The following is an 18,031-nucleotide window of genomic DNA, read 5'->3' as shown; positions in this document are numbered from 1 at the left end:
TATCAATGTAAACTCTCTGAAGATGGTCGTTATCTTATCCCAGACAGCGTGTTGTTACTCCCTGTTAAACAAAGTCATGTAGATGTGTTTGCTTGAATGGATCGGACGCATGCATGAATACAAATCAGTGGACTGTTTTTCTGTCAATTATGGATCAAGCGCCAGCGTAGGCGTTGCTGGATTAGGCGTGAGTGGATCTTTTTCAGCCGGGTACAAGAGCGCAAAGAGTCACATGTCAAGGACAACATCGAATTCCTATATATCAAGAGTTCAAGCTAGGTACAACAGATACCGTATAATATCAGATCCTGACGCTGACTTTCACCCATCTTTTAAAAACAGGCTGTTGAAAATTGCTGAGAAATACTATCGCAATGATAACCACATGGGTGACTACGAGTGCCAGTTACTTATTCGAGATTTCGGAACTCACGTACTGACAAGTGTTGATGCCGGTGCTGTTTTGTTCAAAGAAGACCATGTTGATACGAAAACTTCAATTGTAGACGATGTCAAAAAGAAACAATGGCAGCTTGGAGCAGGTAGATCATTTAATCTAATATTTGATGGCGTAACCATTGGTGGTGGAATGGACTTTGGTATAAGCAAATCCAAAATGGAAGAAACAATAAATGAGTACAATAGTAATGTATCATTCTCAGTTGTTAAAGCATACGGTGGTATTTACTTTGGTAGTAACACGACAGGTGCTGAATGGACAAAATCCCTCGACAACGAGCTTGTTGCCATTGACAGAACTGGAGTTCCAGTATACGAGCTAATCTCCTCGTCCACATTACCGGAACTGCCACTCGCTACACTCCTAAAAGTTGGTCAAGGTGTTAAGAATGCCTTTATCAGTTATTACAAGCACAACACTTACCGAGGATGCATGGACCCTACCAATAAACATTATGACATTAAGGCAAATGTTGTTGATAATAGTGTCTGCGGCGGAATCAAGAATGACAATGAATATTTTGGTGGTGTTTATCAGACATGTACAATGTCTCAATCGGATGCTGGTGATTTATGTGAAAGCCGACACTATATCCAGAAAAATCCATTGACAAAAGATTTTTCTTGTCCGAAAGGATATGTCGCTGTTGAACTTATATCTGTCCCTTTCTCGTTTTCCCAGTATTCTATGCATCGTAGTAAACATTGGCCACATACACATCATGGTTGGACCGATTATAGTTTCGGAAGGTATACAGCTTTTTGGTGTGCATCAGATCACTCGAACACACCTGAACAAAAATATTACTTTGGGGGTGTTTATTCAAGCACTAGACCAAATGCTGTCACTGGTACAGAATCATGCCCCGAAGGATTTTTTCCATTGAACTTCGTCGAAGATGTCTCTGTTTGTGTTTCAAGTGAAGATACTGTCACGGGTATGAAATTTGGTGGGTTCTTAAGTTGTTCGGCAGGAAATCCACTTGCTCTTTGGTTGAATACAAACGGCACAAAACCCGAAGTCAAAACGCCATCATCGTTCTATCCAAAAAGATGCCCAACTGGTTACGCACAACAAACTGTCTCAATAACTTCCAACTGCGAAATAGATTATTGTTCAGACAAAGTTACTAACGAAAACGGCCAAGAACTCCCTGTTTTGAAACGACCTCCATTCATTCACCGCCCAAAAGAACCACCAGCAAATTATTCAGACATTGCAATAGTTGTTGACGGAAAATGGTATAAAAATATGCAGGCTTTTGAGAAAATGGCGGAAATGCAAGATATGGAGAGAAAGATTAAGGAATTCAAGAAAGCACAGGCATCCATGAAAAGAACAGCTTCAGCAATAAATGATCTGTATAATGATAGACACACTGATTCAGGAAACGCTGACACTTATAGTGATATAGGTAAATCGCTAGATGCTTTTCCTTCATATGCCATAGCAATCATTTCATCCGTTGCAACCCTCGTTTGTGTTGTTATAGCGACTTTAGCCTTCATGAAATGCAGAAGAAAGAATCAAGAGCGAGATTTATCAACCTTATTGGGCGATAATCAAGGGGAACTGGACCAAGTTAATACTGATCAGACGCCAAATTATGGCACGACACCTGTCCAACGTCACGGCGTGAACGAAGTCATATAAACATACCTTTGTCTGTGAAAATTTATTCAGATACTCGATTTCTTTTATGTTTGGTGATTTTGTAATAGTTCTCTAAGTGGTGATTTAAATTGTGATCATTCTTTATTTTCAAAATAATACTTACTGTAATACAATGTAGTATGAAAATTTCGTTTTGATTTGTTAAGTTATTTCTAGAAATAACTTTTCTCTAAGTGGTGATATAAATTTTGATTTTTCTAAAACTCTGTAAATACACCATAATGATTATTTTCATGATTTTATGGTCATAGTGACAAGAAATATATTTGTCATAATTTTGTCTAAAACGTATATCTTCTTTGTTAAATTGAACTCAGATATAAAAAACGAACGGTGAAAAGATTGAAGACAAAAAAAATAGAACTTAAAAGTTTTACCAACGTAAAAGGGTATAAAGCTATATCTAATGAAAAATTTATACAGAATTTTTGAAATCAGTAAAATAATATTGTTTCCATAATCTGATGGTCAATTCTTGAAAAAGTTGTAACAAAAATTGGCTCTGCTAATTAACACACATGAATATTATATGTTAATAGAATAAAATGTTCCGGAACAAAATATAAAGCAGCTATTTTAAATAGGATTTTTAGCAATGCTTTCATGCATGCAACATTCACTCTTAAAGCAGGATAAAAACATTTTTTATTCATACAGGTAGTTTGGAACTATTCTTTTTCAAATTCAAATAAAGATTTATGATTTATGCAGCACATACGAAATATAGTTTTAAACACTTTGATATATAAAAAATGTCATGTATAAAAGAATATATACAGGCTTCGTTTCCACTAAGATTCTATGTAATGAAACAGGGGGGGGGGGGGATGTCAAAATATGCAAAAAATAAAATTAGCCCTTAATGCGTTAGTCACGCAGTATAAATACTACAAAATCAGTCATTAATTGCACAAAACATGTAAGTCATTACTTAAATCTTGAATCTTTTTTACTTTTCTTTAAATCTTAGTACATTTTTATCAAGTTTGATTTTCTTGATATATTCGGCTAACATAGAGGCATGCAGCTTTGACAAGTACAGTTTAGTCCACAACAAATAGCGACCTTGTGTTGTCAAAAATATTTTTAAATAGTTTCATTGTAATCAATTATGGAAAACATGACAAACTTTTAAATTTATTATTTCAAGCAGACGCGGAAGCTTCAAGATGTGATTTGTTTGAATAAAAGAAACTAGGGAAGTTATTGTAAACGTACGAGTTGAAACTGAGCTCATTGAAATACAAGTACGTCAATCATATGTAAAAGGCAAAATATCAAACTGTAAATGTAGAATAAAAAGAAAAAAAAGAACGATCAACAGATAAAGTTTTAAAGAAAAAGATTACGTAACACGCATCATATATTTGATTTTTTACAGCCGCTTCTTTACAATATGTATATTTATTGTAAAATTTTTGACAATGTTTACATTTTCGTACATATAACTATTAATTTAGTATATATAAATACAATTAATAAAGTTTTATAAATAAAAAATCTAACAGTCACTTGTAACATTTCGCCGCTAATTTAATTATGAAATATTCATCAATTCAATCAAAATTTTGACCTTTTAAAGGAAAATTATGACAAGAGGTACAATTAACCTTTCTAAAGTGAGAATTTAACAAGTTCCGTTTGCTCCACAAGAATAACTTCCTATTCTGCTTGTATCTAATCTCGTTACAGTTTTCTTTGGTTCATATAGAATTTATTTTAGTTCGATTGTGTACGAAGCTATAAGCTTATAGTAACATGCACTTTCGAATCCGTTCCTTGAACAAACCAGTACTGAGCAATAAGTGTCCAGGAAACATCGACTTGGCCCTGACAGTTTTCTTTAAATAGTCGTCAGAAATTTCACGGTCATAACGGTTATTGTAACAGTTTTTTGACCAGCACGTCTTTTTAATAATGCTTATCGTCAGAAATTTCAACATATGTGTCTTATAATAACACAAACTCCTTACAGTGATTACCTCTCTTGGCCCTTACAGTGATTACCTCTCTTGGCATATTGTACTTATAAAGGGAGATCACTGCTTAGGACGGTTATTATTCCACGTCTTTATAATAACAGTTATCGTCAGAAATTACAATAACGTCGTCTTTTAGTAACGGTTATTGTTTCTGTTTTCAACTTGCATTTATTTTAATAATGGTTATCGTTGAAGGGTCAGCTTGCATTGCTCTTAAATACCGTAATCATGATAATTTTATAATGCGTTTCTTAATCATGATTATCATGACAGCTTTTCATTTTGGAAATCTGTTCATAAGTATTTGTATTTGTTGTTTGCTGTTCTATTAGGCCCTTGTTGTCATTTCCGTTGTTGTCTGTCTGAATTATTCCGTAACATGTAAGTTTTTGTATTAACAGCTTCATTTTCTTTTCTATTTTTGTGTTTTGTTCTTGTCTGTATCGTTGATGTCATAATTAAGTCTCTTTTGTGGTGTCTTCTTTATTGATCTTGTCTGCCACATTGTTCTCTGATTTTTTAAGTGTCTTGTCCTCTGCTCCATTTTCCATTGTCTTGTGGAATGATCCGTAAAGTCTTTGTTACCTGGCCGTGACGTCACTTTTTGTCTTTCAGTATTATTCTTTTGTTGCATATGCTCGTTTCAGGTCTTCTAGTATCGGTCCACGTTTCTTTCCCCGTTGTCTTAAGTTTTAATTGGCTGTTCTGTTGTCTTCTCTTGCCTGTATCATTGGAGTCCTTGTGTCTTGTTCCATTAAATATCTGTTGACTGTTCCGTTTCGTGACGAGTCGTATGTTTCATTCAGTGTCTTGTAGAATGTTGTTTTGTCCCTTACCCTCTTTTCCGTTAGGTCCCTTAAATTTAATTCTAGTCAGTTTTGTCTATATCTGAATGTTTTTGACCATTTAGTCTCGGTTTGTATGTTCTATTCGTTTAGTTTCTAGAGTTCTATATAGTTCTATGTTCTTGTCTTGTCAGTCTCGTAGGGGGATCGAACTCACGACCCTTTGATTGTAAGGTAGACAGTGTTACCACTGCACCATAGCGCCCGCTCTGAATAATAACTGTTTTTGAATGTCCTATATACATTATTACTTCAATGGCTAACAAAAATGTATTGCAAATTAAATTTTAACACCTCTTACTCAGGTAGTCAACCCGCGTGACTTTATATACATCGTCAAAGAGAATATTAATCGATTTAAGTAATATTTTATAGATAACTTTGCTGTGCGTATCCTTCTCTGCAGTTAGAGATAGAGAAGGTGCTATATTTTATGCTGTAATGTTTGAACGGAATTAACATTTTCATACACAAAATTTGCATTTTAACCGCAAATTCTGTTTAACTTGTATGTTTACAATGTATAACTTTATAATCTAACAAAACCATTTCACGTTTTTTAAATGCTTTGCTCGATGACATGCTGCTAGGTTTAAAAAAAGGCGCATGCCACTAAACTTTGAGTAAAATTTACTTTATTACAAACTATCTTACAACACACCGCAGATTTTGTTTGTGACGTTAAGAACGTAACTTTACATATTTTGTATGGCTATAAACTTGTTATTTGTTTTATGCCAATAAAATTATTTGAGTTGAGTTGAGTTGAGTAAAGAACGTAACTGTTTCACGATCAGTGGCAGAACAACTCAGTTGGGTCTTATTAAAGAGCCTAGCAGCTCAAAGGAGTGGTGAGTACTATGGAGGGGAATATCCGCCAAAAATATATGTACATGTATCATGTTCACTGTGTTAACAAACTTCAATAGTGAAAATCACAATGTTTATCAAGGATCTATTCCTAAACAGAAAACTCAGCTTTTGTTACCACACAACCTTGACTTAATAAGAGTAAAATATATTAAGAACTTAAAACGTATGCATATGTTTTACAAGTGAAATGACACTGACGAGTTATATCTAAGAAGGAAAGTTAAAAAGAAAATTTTCCCGTTTAGGCCAAAAATCCCTTGCGCGAGATTTATTAGCCCTTGGTGTTGATCAATTTGTATCGTCTTGATAAAAGTTATTAGAGATTTCACGTTACCAAATAAGTTTAATTATAGTAAATATTTCTTCCATTACCAATAATAATTAACATCTTTCTGTTTCTTTATTCTTTTGCACAATTGTACAAGCTATTTTTCGTCCCTTCTTTTGATTCATGATAACACAACGACGTGTCGTGGTTTTCTTTTTACTTCTTTACCGATTCACCAAACCTTCTTGCAACAGACTACTAATACATAAGTCATGCATGGTTATAGAATTTAAAATGACAAATATTAATGCATAGATTTCATCTCGATTGCCATTTTATTATTGTTTCAAACAATTTTAGCGAATTTGCTCAGCCGGTAAGGGCGCGAGACTTAATCTCGAAATTATGGGTCTGATTTCCGAGTTGGTCAACTAACATTACCAAACAGTCTATTGGACGTCATCATTAATTCAATTTCAGGCCTTCCGTGACAGAATATTTTAGTAAAAGCTGTAACATTAGGTAATACTTATTTTTTTTGCAAATCCATTGGGAAAAAATGTATTTGAAGTTATGATGATTAAGCATATTTATTTGTTTAAACCTTTAACAAAGTTTGTATGTTTGTAAAGGTATAAGGTGATTTTAAGAAAAAGCTACACATATATATTTTAACACTTGTCATTAAGCTTTTTATAGTTTTTCTTTCGAGATGCTGCTGCAAATGTAAAGATAAAATCACAACTTTAAATAATCCTTTTGTGTGCGCTGCGACAACTTGTTATAACAGGAAATTTATTCATTCATTACCGCATTGACTTAAAATACTATAAAACTGTGTTCTTGCCCATTTTTTCTGTTTTTGTGTACACTCCTCAGTTTTAAAAGATATTTCGAAAAAAGAAGAATAGTTAATGATTAAGACAAATAAAATGTATCGGTTCTGTGTGCTGTTACTTCTTGTTTATAGAGAAGGAGCTGTTGAAGCAAATGTCAAAGCTGAATTGGAAGACGCACCAAAGGATGATTACATTGACGGACATCCACTTAAATGTACCGAACTAATCAAAGGGAAGTTTGAAATATTTGAAGTTCTTCCAGGTATAGGATGGGACAATCTTCAAAATACTGAGCTTGCTCAAATTTTGGATAAAAAATACCACCAATGTAAACTAACAGAAGATGGAAAATATCTTATTCCGGACAACGTGTTACTGATACCTATAAAACAAAGTCACGTGGACATTTTCGCCCAGATGATGAGTAGTATGAATGATTACACTTCAACCAATGCTCATTCAATCAATGGAGGAATTAATGCTAATGTAGGAAAAGGTGATGTTAAAGTCAGCGGATCGTTCTCATTTGGATATCAAAAGCTAAAACGCACTTTTCTAAGAGTAGCACGGTCAAACACATAGCGAGGGTGGAGGCTCGGTATAACAGGTATCGCATTGTGTCGGACCCAAACGCATCTTTACATCCATCATTTAAACAAAGGTTGCTGGAGATAGCATCGAGTTACTATAGTAACTATGATCAACATGCCATATATCAATGCCAAATACTTATAAGGGACTTTGGAACACACGTTCAAACAAGTATTGACGCAGGCGCCATTCTGTTCAAAGAGGATCATATCGATTCAAACTCGACAAAAAAAGGTGACACTGAAACGAAAAGCTGGCAAATCGCTGCCGGAATATCTTTTAGCACTATATATGATGGAGTCACTGTGGGCGGTGGCCTTGAATTTGGATACAACAACACTAAAAAAGAAGAAACCGTGAAGGAATATAACGACAAGATATCATATTCAGTCATCAAGACATTTGGTGGTAAATATTTTGATAAAAATACTTCAGTTGCAGAATGGACAGACTCCCTCGATAATGAACTTGTAGCCATTGATAGAAATGGAGTTCCTATTTATGAATTAGTTTCAACTTCGACTTTACCAGACCTGCCCTTGTCAACCGTCATGAAAGTTGAGCAAGGCGTGAAGGATGCTTTCATAAGTTACTACAAGCATAACACATATAGAGGATGTATGGATCCGAGAAGTAAAAACTATGACATCAAGGTGAATGTTGCTGACAATAGTGTCTGTGATGGAATAAAAGATAAAAGTATGTATTTTGGTGGTGTTTTTCAAAGTTGCACAATGTCAATATCTGATGCTGGAGATATATGCAAAGACCATGTTCTGAAAAACCCATTGACTAGGAACTTGACTTGCCCTGAGGGATATATAGATATCAAACTATTTTCAAAATCAATAAGCGCTTCTACGTCTCATAAAACATGTAAAGGTTGGTGGCCTAAGAAGTGTAAAAAATGGGCATCTCATAGCGAAGGTAGATACACAGCTTTTTGGTGCGCTCGCAGCGGCGGAAACAGAACACTTGATCAAAGGTACATATTTGGCGGCATATATTCCGATTCCAGAATCAACAGCCTTACCGGAGGAAGCTCTTGTCCAACTGATTTTTTTCCGTTGGTATTGGGAGAAGGTATCTCTATTTGTGCTTCTGAAAAGGAAAGCGATATCGGCGTGAGCTTTGGTGGTTTCTTCAGTTGCGATACTGGAAACCCACTTGCACTTTCTATAAATGGAACACATACTGATGGTGTCAGAGTATTTCCAAAACGATGCCCGCATGGTTATATCCATCAAACAATTGAAATAATCTCTGATTGTGAAATCGTTTTATGCTCTGAAAACACAGAAAAAGGTGGGGAACAACAACTTCCAATTCTGAAAAGACCGCCCTACATCAGCAGGCCAAAAGCCCCAGAAGCAAACTATACGGACATTGTTTTAATGATTGATGGCAAATGGTATAACAATGAGAAAGCCTTTAAGAAAATGACAGAAATGGAATCACTAGGTGAAGAGGTGAAAAAATATATAAACGCACAGGCTAAAATGGACCACGCGTTAGCAGAAATGAAAAATCTCTACTCGGATAACGCAGATCTGCCTGTTATAGAAGAGAAAACTGGCGGTACAGTATCGGCTGCTTCCGCATCCATATCGTCAATTATTTTCATATCGTCAGCAGCAACGTTAGTATGTGTTCTTCTGGCTACATTTGCAATCATTAGATTCAGGAAAGCAAGGAAAGAAAGAAATGATCATTGTAGATTGCAAGACAGCCAGTGTGAACTAGAGCATGTGCAAGCGGGCACTGATAAAATCCACGAAACAGCAGATGACCATGGAGCAGCAGATGACCACGGAACAGCAGATGGGCAACATTTCTGATTTTTGAAATCACAGAATACATGTATTTCTAACATTTTGTAGTTAAAATATTCGAATACTTGTACCTTTGTTCTAAGAAAAGGCATTTAGATCATCAATATATAGGACAACCTGATGTTATAATATTTCAATGTGTAATGTGTCGGATACATACAGAATACGTGTTTTATGTTTTAGTAGCTTTCAGAAGCTTTGTATTGTGACATGAGAAGCATCGGAAAATTGATATCTCGGGAGACAGAAGGTGGTGAGATATCAATATTCAAACGCTATGAGTAGCTGGCCTTCAATTCTATATGAGACTCGGTTAGCACTTCGTCCAATATAGTTTCGACAGATGTGCACTCATCCAATAAAGAATTCAGTATTATACTCGACAATGTATTACTAGTATAACCTCATATTATCAAATGTATCAATTAATCAATATCATCATTATACTAAATATTTAACTTGCAATTGCATTACATTGTACATATAAGTGAGATGTTTTACACATGTTTTTATCTACACTAATAATTTGTAGTTCGTATAATGAATATTCACCACTGTCTTGCATTGAAATGTTTAATTTTTGTATAATGTATACTAGTAATAAAATCTTGTGATGTGTATGACAAAATGTAATACTATCTTGCATTATGGTATTGAATTTTTAAAATTAACTTGTATTAGATCTTTTGCATTTACTAATACTTAATATATGAACTATTTTACTGTTACTTCACCATCTATGCAATTCGTACTGCCTGTTCACAGGCGCCTATTACAATGGTGTTAATACTATATTAAGCATTTTCTGGACCCAGAAAAACTACTTCACATCTGAATGTGTACATGATGTAGTTCTCAAATTGAAAATTGTCATTAGACATCCAACTTGTGAATGTGGTGAATGTAGAATGTGCATATTTCTTACAAATACATTCATTTGTATTACGCAGCGCCTTGGCTACACTGGGGCACGTCGCTAACTTCAAACCACTTGCCCCTCACCGCTGTGGGTTCAAATCCCGACAGGGACTTTGGATTCTTTCATGTGAGGAAGCTATCCAGCTAGCTTACGGAACGTCGGTGGTTCTACTCAGGTGCCCGTTCGTGCCTGAAATAATGCACGGAAGGGCACCTGAGGTCTTCCTCCACCAGTAAAAGCTGGAACGTCGCGATATGACCTATAATGTGTCGATGTGACGTAAAACCCAAAACAAACAAACAAACACTGGGGCACACCGAAGCTCGTAATTAGCATGAAAGTCATGCAGTACAATTTTGAATGTAATATATAACAAGAGGGCCATGATGGCCCTGAGGTCGCTCACCTATATATAGGCCTCCCCCCTCCCCCTGGCAGGGCCAATTTTAACCAAAGGGCTTTTATTTGAACAAACTTGGTAGACACCCATAAGAAGATGTTTCATGCTAAACATCTAAGCTCTAGCTCATTGGGTTTTTTCAAAGAAGATTTTTTAAGTTTTTACTATACACATAGAGTTAACAAAATGACACCCCTGGGGCGGGGCCAGTTTTGACCCCAGGGCTTTTATTTGAACAAACTTTGTAGACACTTACTAGAAGATGTTTCATGCTAAATATCTAAACTCTAGTTATTCAAGTTTTTTCACAGAAGAAATTTAAGTTTTTGCAATACACATAAGGAAAATCAATGACCCCCGGGGCGGGGCCAATTTTGACCCCAGGGCTTTTATTTGAACAAACTTTGTAGACACTCACTAGAAGATGTTTCATGCTTAATATCTAAACTCTAGCTATTTGGGTTTTTTCAAAGAAGATTTTTAAAGTTTTTGCTATACACACATATAAGGAAACTCAATGACCCCCGGGGCGGGGCCAATTTTCACCCCAGGGCTTTTATTTGAACAAACTTTGTAGACACCATTTAGAACATGTTTCATGCTAAATATCTTAGCTCTAGCTCTTTGAGTTCTTTAAAAGAAGATTTTTTAAGTTTTTACTATATGCATATAGGGAAAATCAATGACCCCCTTGGGCGGGGCCAATTTTGACCCCAGGGCTTTTATTTGAACAAACTTGGTAGACACTCACTAGAAAATGTTCCATGCCAAATATCTAAGCTCTAGCTCTTAGAGTTTTTTAAAAGAAGATATTTAAAGTTTTTTCTTTCGGTTGCCATGGCAACCAGAGTTCTGCATGGAATTAAATTCTTTGAACAATTTTTAAAGGTGACCACCAAAGGAACATTCTTGTGAAGTTTGGATGAAATTGGCTTAGTGGTTTATGAGGAGATGTCATTTAAAGTAAAAGTTTACGGGCGGACGGACGACGGACGAAAAGCGATCACAAAAGCTCACCCTGTCACTTTGTGACAGGTGAGCTAAAAATCAGATAAATGTGACATAGACACTGTTAGAAGTAACGAAGGAACGCTGGTTACCACAAAAAAATTCTTGGACCACGTTGCATGTTTCCTTTCAATATGACCAATGTTTCAAATCAAAACTAGTATTGCATATATAACCCTACTAGTTCATGTATAAATAAGTGTATGTCCATGTTCTTATAACTTCAAACCCTTTTCGATCTAGAATATATAGTAATAAACTGTCAAATTATACTTCATTTAGATATTTTGATCACGAATGAGTATATAAATTTTGATGGAATTTACCCCATTCTGTTCACGACCGTCCGGATAGTTCAATACATGAAATCTCTTCTACGGTCATTCGCACTGTACCTATGCCCTGGCATGAACAGAAGTAATCCGTTCCTTGCAAAAGTTGCGGCAACAAGTACTAGTAAACTACTTGACAGCCTACCGTGACTGAACTGTACTCAGATGACCTAGAGGGTAAACTACTAACACCACCACCATCATACTGTTCACGCCACTTTGAACGTAACCACTGGCCACGTATCAAAATACATAGCCCCTTACACACTATTTACGCCACTATATATGAACAAATAGCTCCTTACACACTATTAACACACTTATAATTACTGGTTCTCGTCTTACTATAAAATTTAGTACTATTGAACGGCAAGAAAAGGGCAGGTAATCCAGACTACACTTATTACATGAACAAATAGCTCATTGCACACTATTTAAGGCACTATGAACCATTGCTCGTCACAACTCATTTGCTTGGCGACTATAGTTTTATTAAACATACTTAAAAATTGTGAAACGTGAAATTATTAAAGTCTACACGACATACAATTATGTCATATTTATTTATTTGAATTAACAAATATTACCAAGGTGGTTAGTGCAGGAAATTAGTGTGGAATTAAGATGTGAAGTAGTCAACTGATCAGGACATCTGTCACTAGAGGATCCAGGTTTGATCCTGATAGGAGTCACAGCTATGTTTCTAATAAGATACCAGCACTGGTTAGTCCAGTAAAATGAAATTCCAATCCTTAGACTTAATCCATGCATTCTGCTAACATACTGTTTATAAAAGCAAGACAAGCAAATATAGTAAATGTTTTAATAAACACAAAATACGAATATGTAACAGTTATATATACAAATGTGAATTTTGTAAACTAAATTTAAACCCTCAATATGTCATAATGCAAGTGAATCATAAAAATGAAAATAAAAGATATTCATCAATTTAAACAATGCATAAAATATATAAAACCAGATCTCCAAAGAAAACACAGCTACCCCGCTTTGCTGGATAGCGTGATTCTGTTACATATTGCATAAGAAGAATATACTCAATAATTTGCTTATTACTAGAATGGAATTTTCCCCATTTTTAATTTTTTTTTTCAGAAAAGAATTTTTAACTGAACCCCTCTCCGCAAAACAACAACAAAAGAAAAGAAAATTAAAAAAAAAGAAAATTAAAAAAAATCTTACTAAAAAGTAACGAGGAAACTTAAATAACAAAATAACAGCTATTGTGTATCAACAGAATGTCAATAAAAATAAAGGAATGCTTATTTTGACAGCAAAAACACAACAAAACAAAAGTGTTCCTGTTATTTACAAAAAAGATATATTCAATATATATATATATATATATCAATAATAAGATTAAGGAATATTACACTTCTTTCAACATATGAGTATAATAAAAACATTTCAAATTGTCAATATGAATTTTTATGCATATAATAATTATAATATAACAAAAAATTTTAAAAACAAAACTTGCAAAATAAATTATGGCATAAGTCACATTATAAGTTGTCTGTTCCTGCTTTTCTAACACTGGAAACATTGATACGAGATTATTACAGGCATACCTGGATATGAAAATTGTATGTGATTTAAATGGATTTTGAAAGACCATCTCACAACTGATTTTGTATGACCATCTCACAATGGATTTTGTAAGACAATCAGACAATGGATTTTGTATGACCATCTCACAATGGATTTTGTAAGACAATCAGACAATGGATTTTGTATGACCATCTCACAATGGATTTTGTAAGGCAATCAGACAATGGATTTTGTAAGACAATCAGACAATGGATTTTGTATGACCATCTCACAATGGATTTTGTAAGACAATCAGACAATGGATTTTGTAAGACAATCAGACAATGGATTTTGTATGACCATCTCACAATGGATTTTGTAAGACAATCAGACAATGGATTTTGTATGACCATCTCACAATGGATTTTGTAGGACCATATCACAATTGATTTTGTACGACCATCTCACCATAGATTTTATAAGACCATCACACAATGGGTTTTATAAGACCATCACACAATGGATTTAATGGATATATTTGTACATGTGATAGATTCGGTAAATACATATATAATAAAAATATGCATGAATGTAAGAAAATATTAAAATTATAGTGAAATCTATACTTTTCAGAATACTCCAATGATGCCATTATTTCTTCATTGCTATGGTAACTTCAATTCCCTGTGACCATTGCTTTTTTTAATGACATTGCATGAAAGTGCCATCAGTGTTGTCATAAACAAAGCAACATCAACATTTAACTCTTGTAATTGTAATGTTATTAAACAAAAGCATCATCAATGTGAACATTTAACTCTTGTAATTATAATGTTCTTGAACAAAAGCATCATCAATGTGAACATTTCACTCTTGTAATTATAATGTTCTTTAACAAAAGCATCATCAATGTGAACATTTAACTCTGATAATTGAGATATTGTTGAACCACTAAATCATTATCAACTTGTCTAGACTTCATCTTTTTCATCTTTAAAGGGGCCGAAGATCCATGGTACATATTACTTGATGTAGTCTTGTTTGATGTGAAAATCTTGGTCCTCTGATCTGATCTCCTTGAAATGTCCTGACAAAAAAAATGAAATTTTATAAAACTTTCTTAACTTTTTTAAGAAATGACTATTTTCAACATTATCTAATAATATTATAAAACATTTAAACGGGCAGCAATTTAGTATGGAGTTAAAGTTGTCATAAGCTAATTATAAATTCATGAATATGTGCCAATTAAATGAGAAATTGCTTTTATTCATGATAAAAACTTAATAATGTGAAGTATTACAATCTGAGTTGTAAAGACTCTGCTTTTTATGTATTTCAGTCATTGACAATTTTGTCAATCTTTACAAGTCCGAAGGATTCCAGTATCTATATAATTAACAGCAGCTAATAGTGTAGAGTCTGTGGTCATTCTACACAATAATGCATGCTTTCCTAGCTGTACACGTGTGGTATAAGTAAAAAAGAAAACAAGAGGGCCATGATGGCCCTGAAGTCACTCACCTGTATATAGGCCCCAGGAGCGGGGCCAGTTTAAACCCAAGGGCTTTTATTTGAACAAACTTGGTAGACACCCATTAGAAGATGTTTCATGCTAAATATCTAAGCTCTAGGTCTTTGAGTTTTTTAAAGAAGATGTGAAGTTTTTACTACACACATATAATGAAAACAATGACCCTCCCCCCACCGGCAGGTCCAATTTTTACCCCAGGGTTTTTATTGAACAAACTTGGTAGACACTCACTCAATGGTGTTTCATGATAAGTATCTAAACTCTAGCTCTTTAGGCTTTTTAAAAGAGAATTTTTAAATTTTTACTATACACATATAAAAGGAAAATAAATGATACTTCCCTTCCCCCCCCCCCAGCAGGGCCAATTTTGACCCCAGGGATTTTTTTTGAACAAACTTTGTAGACACCCACTTAAATTTCATGCTTAATATCTAAACTCTAGCTATTTGTGTTTTTTCAAAGAAGATTTTTTAAGTTTTTGCTATACACATATAAGGAAAATCAATGACCCCCGGGGCTTTTATTTGAACAAACTTTGTAGACACTCACTAGAAGATGTTTCATGCCTAATATCTAAACTCTAGCTATTTGGGTTTTTTCAAAGAAGATTTTTTAAGTTTTTGCTTTACACATATAAGGAAAGTCAATGACCCCTGGGGCGGGGCCAATTTTGACCCAAGGGCTCTTATTTGAACAAACTTGGTAGACACCCATAAGTACATGTTTCATGCTAAATAACTTAGCTCTAGATATTTGGGTTCTTTAAAAGAAGATTTTTTAAGTTTTTACTAAATGCATATAGGGAAAATCAATGACCCCCTGGGGCGGGGCCAATTTTGACCCCAGGGCTTTTCTTTGAACAAACTTGGTAGACAATCATTAGAACATGGTTCATGCTAAATATCTTAGCTCTAGCTCTTTGGGTTGTTTAAAAGAAGATTTTTGAAGATTTTACTATATGCATATAAGGAAAATCAATGACACCCTGGGGCGGGGCCAATTTTGACCCCAGGGCTTTTATTTGAACAAACTTGGTAGACACTCACTAGAAGATGTTTCATGCCAAATATCTAAGCTCTAGCTCTTTGGGTTTTTTAAAAGAAGATATTAAAAGTCTTTTCTTACGGTTGCCATGGCAACCAGAGTTCTGCATGGAATTAAATTCTTTGAACAATTTTAAAAGATGACCACCAAAGAAACATTCCTGTGAAGTTTGGATGAAATTGGCTTAGTGATTTATGAGGAGATGTCATTTAAAGTAAAAGTTTACGGACGACAGACGGACGGACGCCGGACGAAAAGCGATCACAAAAGCTCACCCTGTCACTTTTTGACAGGTGAGCTAATTATTACTACAACTAACATTCCAAGGCTCATAGTATCTCTGCTATGATTGAAAGTGATAACCTTTTACCACCAATATAGAGCCAAATCTGTTTACTCTGACCAGGCTTATTTCTGGTGGTAGCTCAAGTTATTTTTATATTTTCAAATCCATTAATCTTTGAATGGACTGTTCCAAATTAAAAGCTGGGCAAATCCATTACAGAAAGTTCATGTGATTAAGGGTAATGACACACTTACATCTTCTACAGCAGCTTTCCTGAGTTCCATTCTAAGGCTCTCAGACTCTTTTCTGAAGGCAAGTTGCTCCTCTAATTGCATTCCCTCCTTAGCCCCTCGTTTCATCATTTTCTGAACAGAGCGTCTGTAATCATAAACAGTTACAGATGCACGCATGAATATAGGATCTAACATGAATTGTTATTTCATATAACACTAAAATTTAATATTTGTCAAGTCAATTTTCATGGAGATTCTGATTTCTATGTCTCTAGCCATATAAATTTTCTTTCTTCGTAATATTTTGCATATAAGTATGATATAGACTGTCAAATTTCTGTAACATTCTTCTGACTGTATGTAATCTTTTGAACCATATGAATTGATTTATTTACAAAAATCAACAGTGATCATGTTTATAAGCTATAACACACACTACTGAAGGTCTTCTGGCATGGGACCAACTAGTCAACCAACAATAACTAAAATCTGGCATGCAACCAACCAATTAATCAATTTATAATAATTTAAATCTTGCTTGCAACCAACAACATGGGACCAACCAACCAACCCAAAATCATTTGGCATGGAGCCAAACAAACAACCCATAATCATTTAATTCTGGCATTGGACCAACCAAATCAATCAATTGCTTTAAAGACTGAAAACAAAGGCTCAGAAATCAATTTTTGTTTGGCTATCTAGAATATCTGTACAGTCATGCTAGAAGATGAAAATTGATATGTACAATTTCTTATATTGTACTGCACTTAACCACAACATAAAACATGTTTTTTTTATATTTACAAAGAGACTGTGTAGCAATTATCAATATTTTCTAACATCAAATTTGAGCATAGTATATCTTTAATTAAATTAGCTTTTCAATAAGAATAATTCAGTGTCAACTGAAACTTACATGTGTGCCTGCGCCTCTTTAGTTTTCCCCTGACAAGCCATGACAGCTGTTGATTGAACAGTTGCCACTCCAACTACTGCAACATTTATACCCTGTAACATAGAAACAGTCCACTGTTTAAAGGAGCTCCACTGAGGTCCAAAAGCTTAAAGAATAAAAATCTTAATTCTTGCATTGATGGACTTATTCATTTAATGTAAGGAAAATATGCTAGAGATTATAGAAAATTTTACTCATTATTATTGGAAAATCAATGTTTTTTCGTGATTCAAAGTCTAATTTTAGTTAAAAGCGTTGCAACGTTTTTAAATTTTTGGTCATTTTGCGCTATATAAATAAATGTTCAGGATAAATGGAGTGATCCAACGATCTGATATTGTGCATGTAAGTTATTGGTCTAGATCTTCATCAAATGGTATACAAAGCTTGAAAAAAATATTT

At 34.4% G+C, this 18,031-nt stretch overlaps 3 protein-coding genes across 3 annotated transcripts; 2 read left to right on the top strand and 1 right to left on the bottom strand.

Moving 5' to 3' along the window:
* Position 1: 1 nt before the first annotated feature.
* LOC132758849 (macrophage-expressed gene 1 protein-like) lies at positions 2-2,263 on the top strand (the record flags this gene model as incomplete). The annotated part of the gene is given in 2 exon segments (XM_060750550.1): positions 2-96; positions 98-2,263. Coding segments are annotated over 2 exon segments (2,111 nt in total), but the record flags the coding sequence as incomplete, so codon positions are not given.
* A 4,656-nt stretch (positions 2,264-6,919) lies between these two features.
* Positions 6,920-9,290, top strand: LOC132758848 (macrophage-expressed gene 1 protein-like; the record flags this gene model as incomplete). The annotated part of the gene is given in 2 exon segments (XM_060750549.1): positions 6,920-7,518; positions 7,521-9,290. Coding segments are annotated over 2 exon segments (2,254 nt in total), but the record flags the coding sequence as incomplete, so codon positions are not given.
* Positions 9,291-12,832: 3,542 nt separating this feature from the next.
* On the bottom strand, positions 12,833-17,682 carry LOC132758847 (circularly permutated Ras protein 1-like; the record flags this gene model as incomplete). Its single annotated transcript, XM_060750547.1, is given in 3 exon segments — positions 12,833-14,661; positions 16,693-16,816; positions 17,591-17,682. Coding segments are annotated over 3 exon segments (384 nt in total), but the record flags the coding sequence as incomplete, so codon positions are not given.
* Between the last annotated feature and the right edge of the window lie 349 nt (positions 17,683-18,031).

The sequence above is a fragment of the Ruditapes philippinarum genome, unplaced genomic scaffold (genome assembly GCF_026571515.1).
Source record: "Ruditapes philippinarum isolate M1 unplaced genomic scaffold, ASM2657151v2 ctg17534_1_1_1_1, whole genome shotgun sequence".
NCBI lineage: Eukaryota > Metazoa > Mollusca > Bivalvia > Venerida > Veneridae > Ruditapes > Ruditapes philippinarum.
Note: the sequence above shows the minus strand (reverse complement) of the source record. Positions and strands in the feature narration are given on the sequence as shown.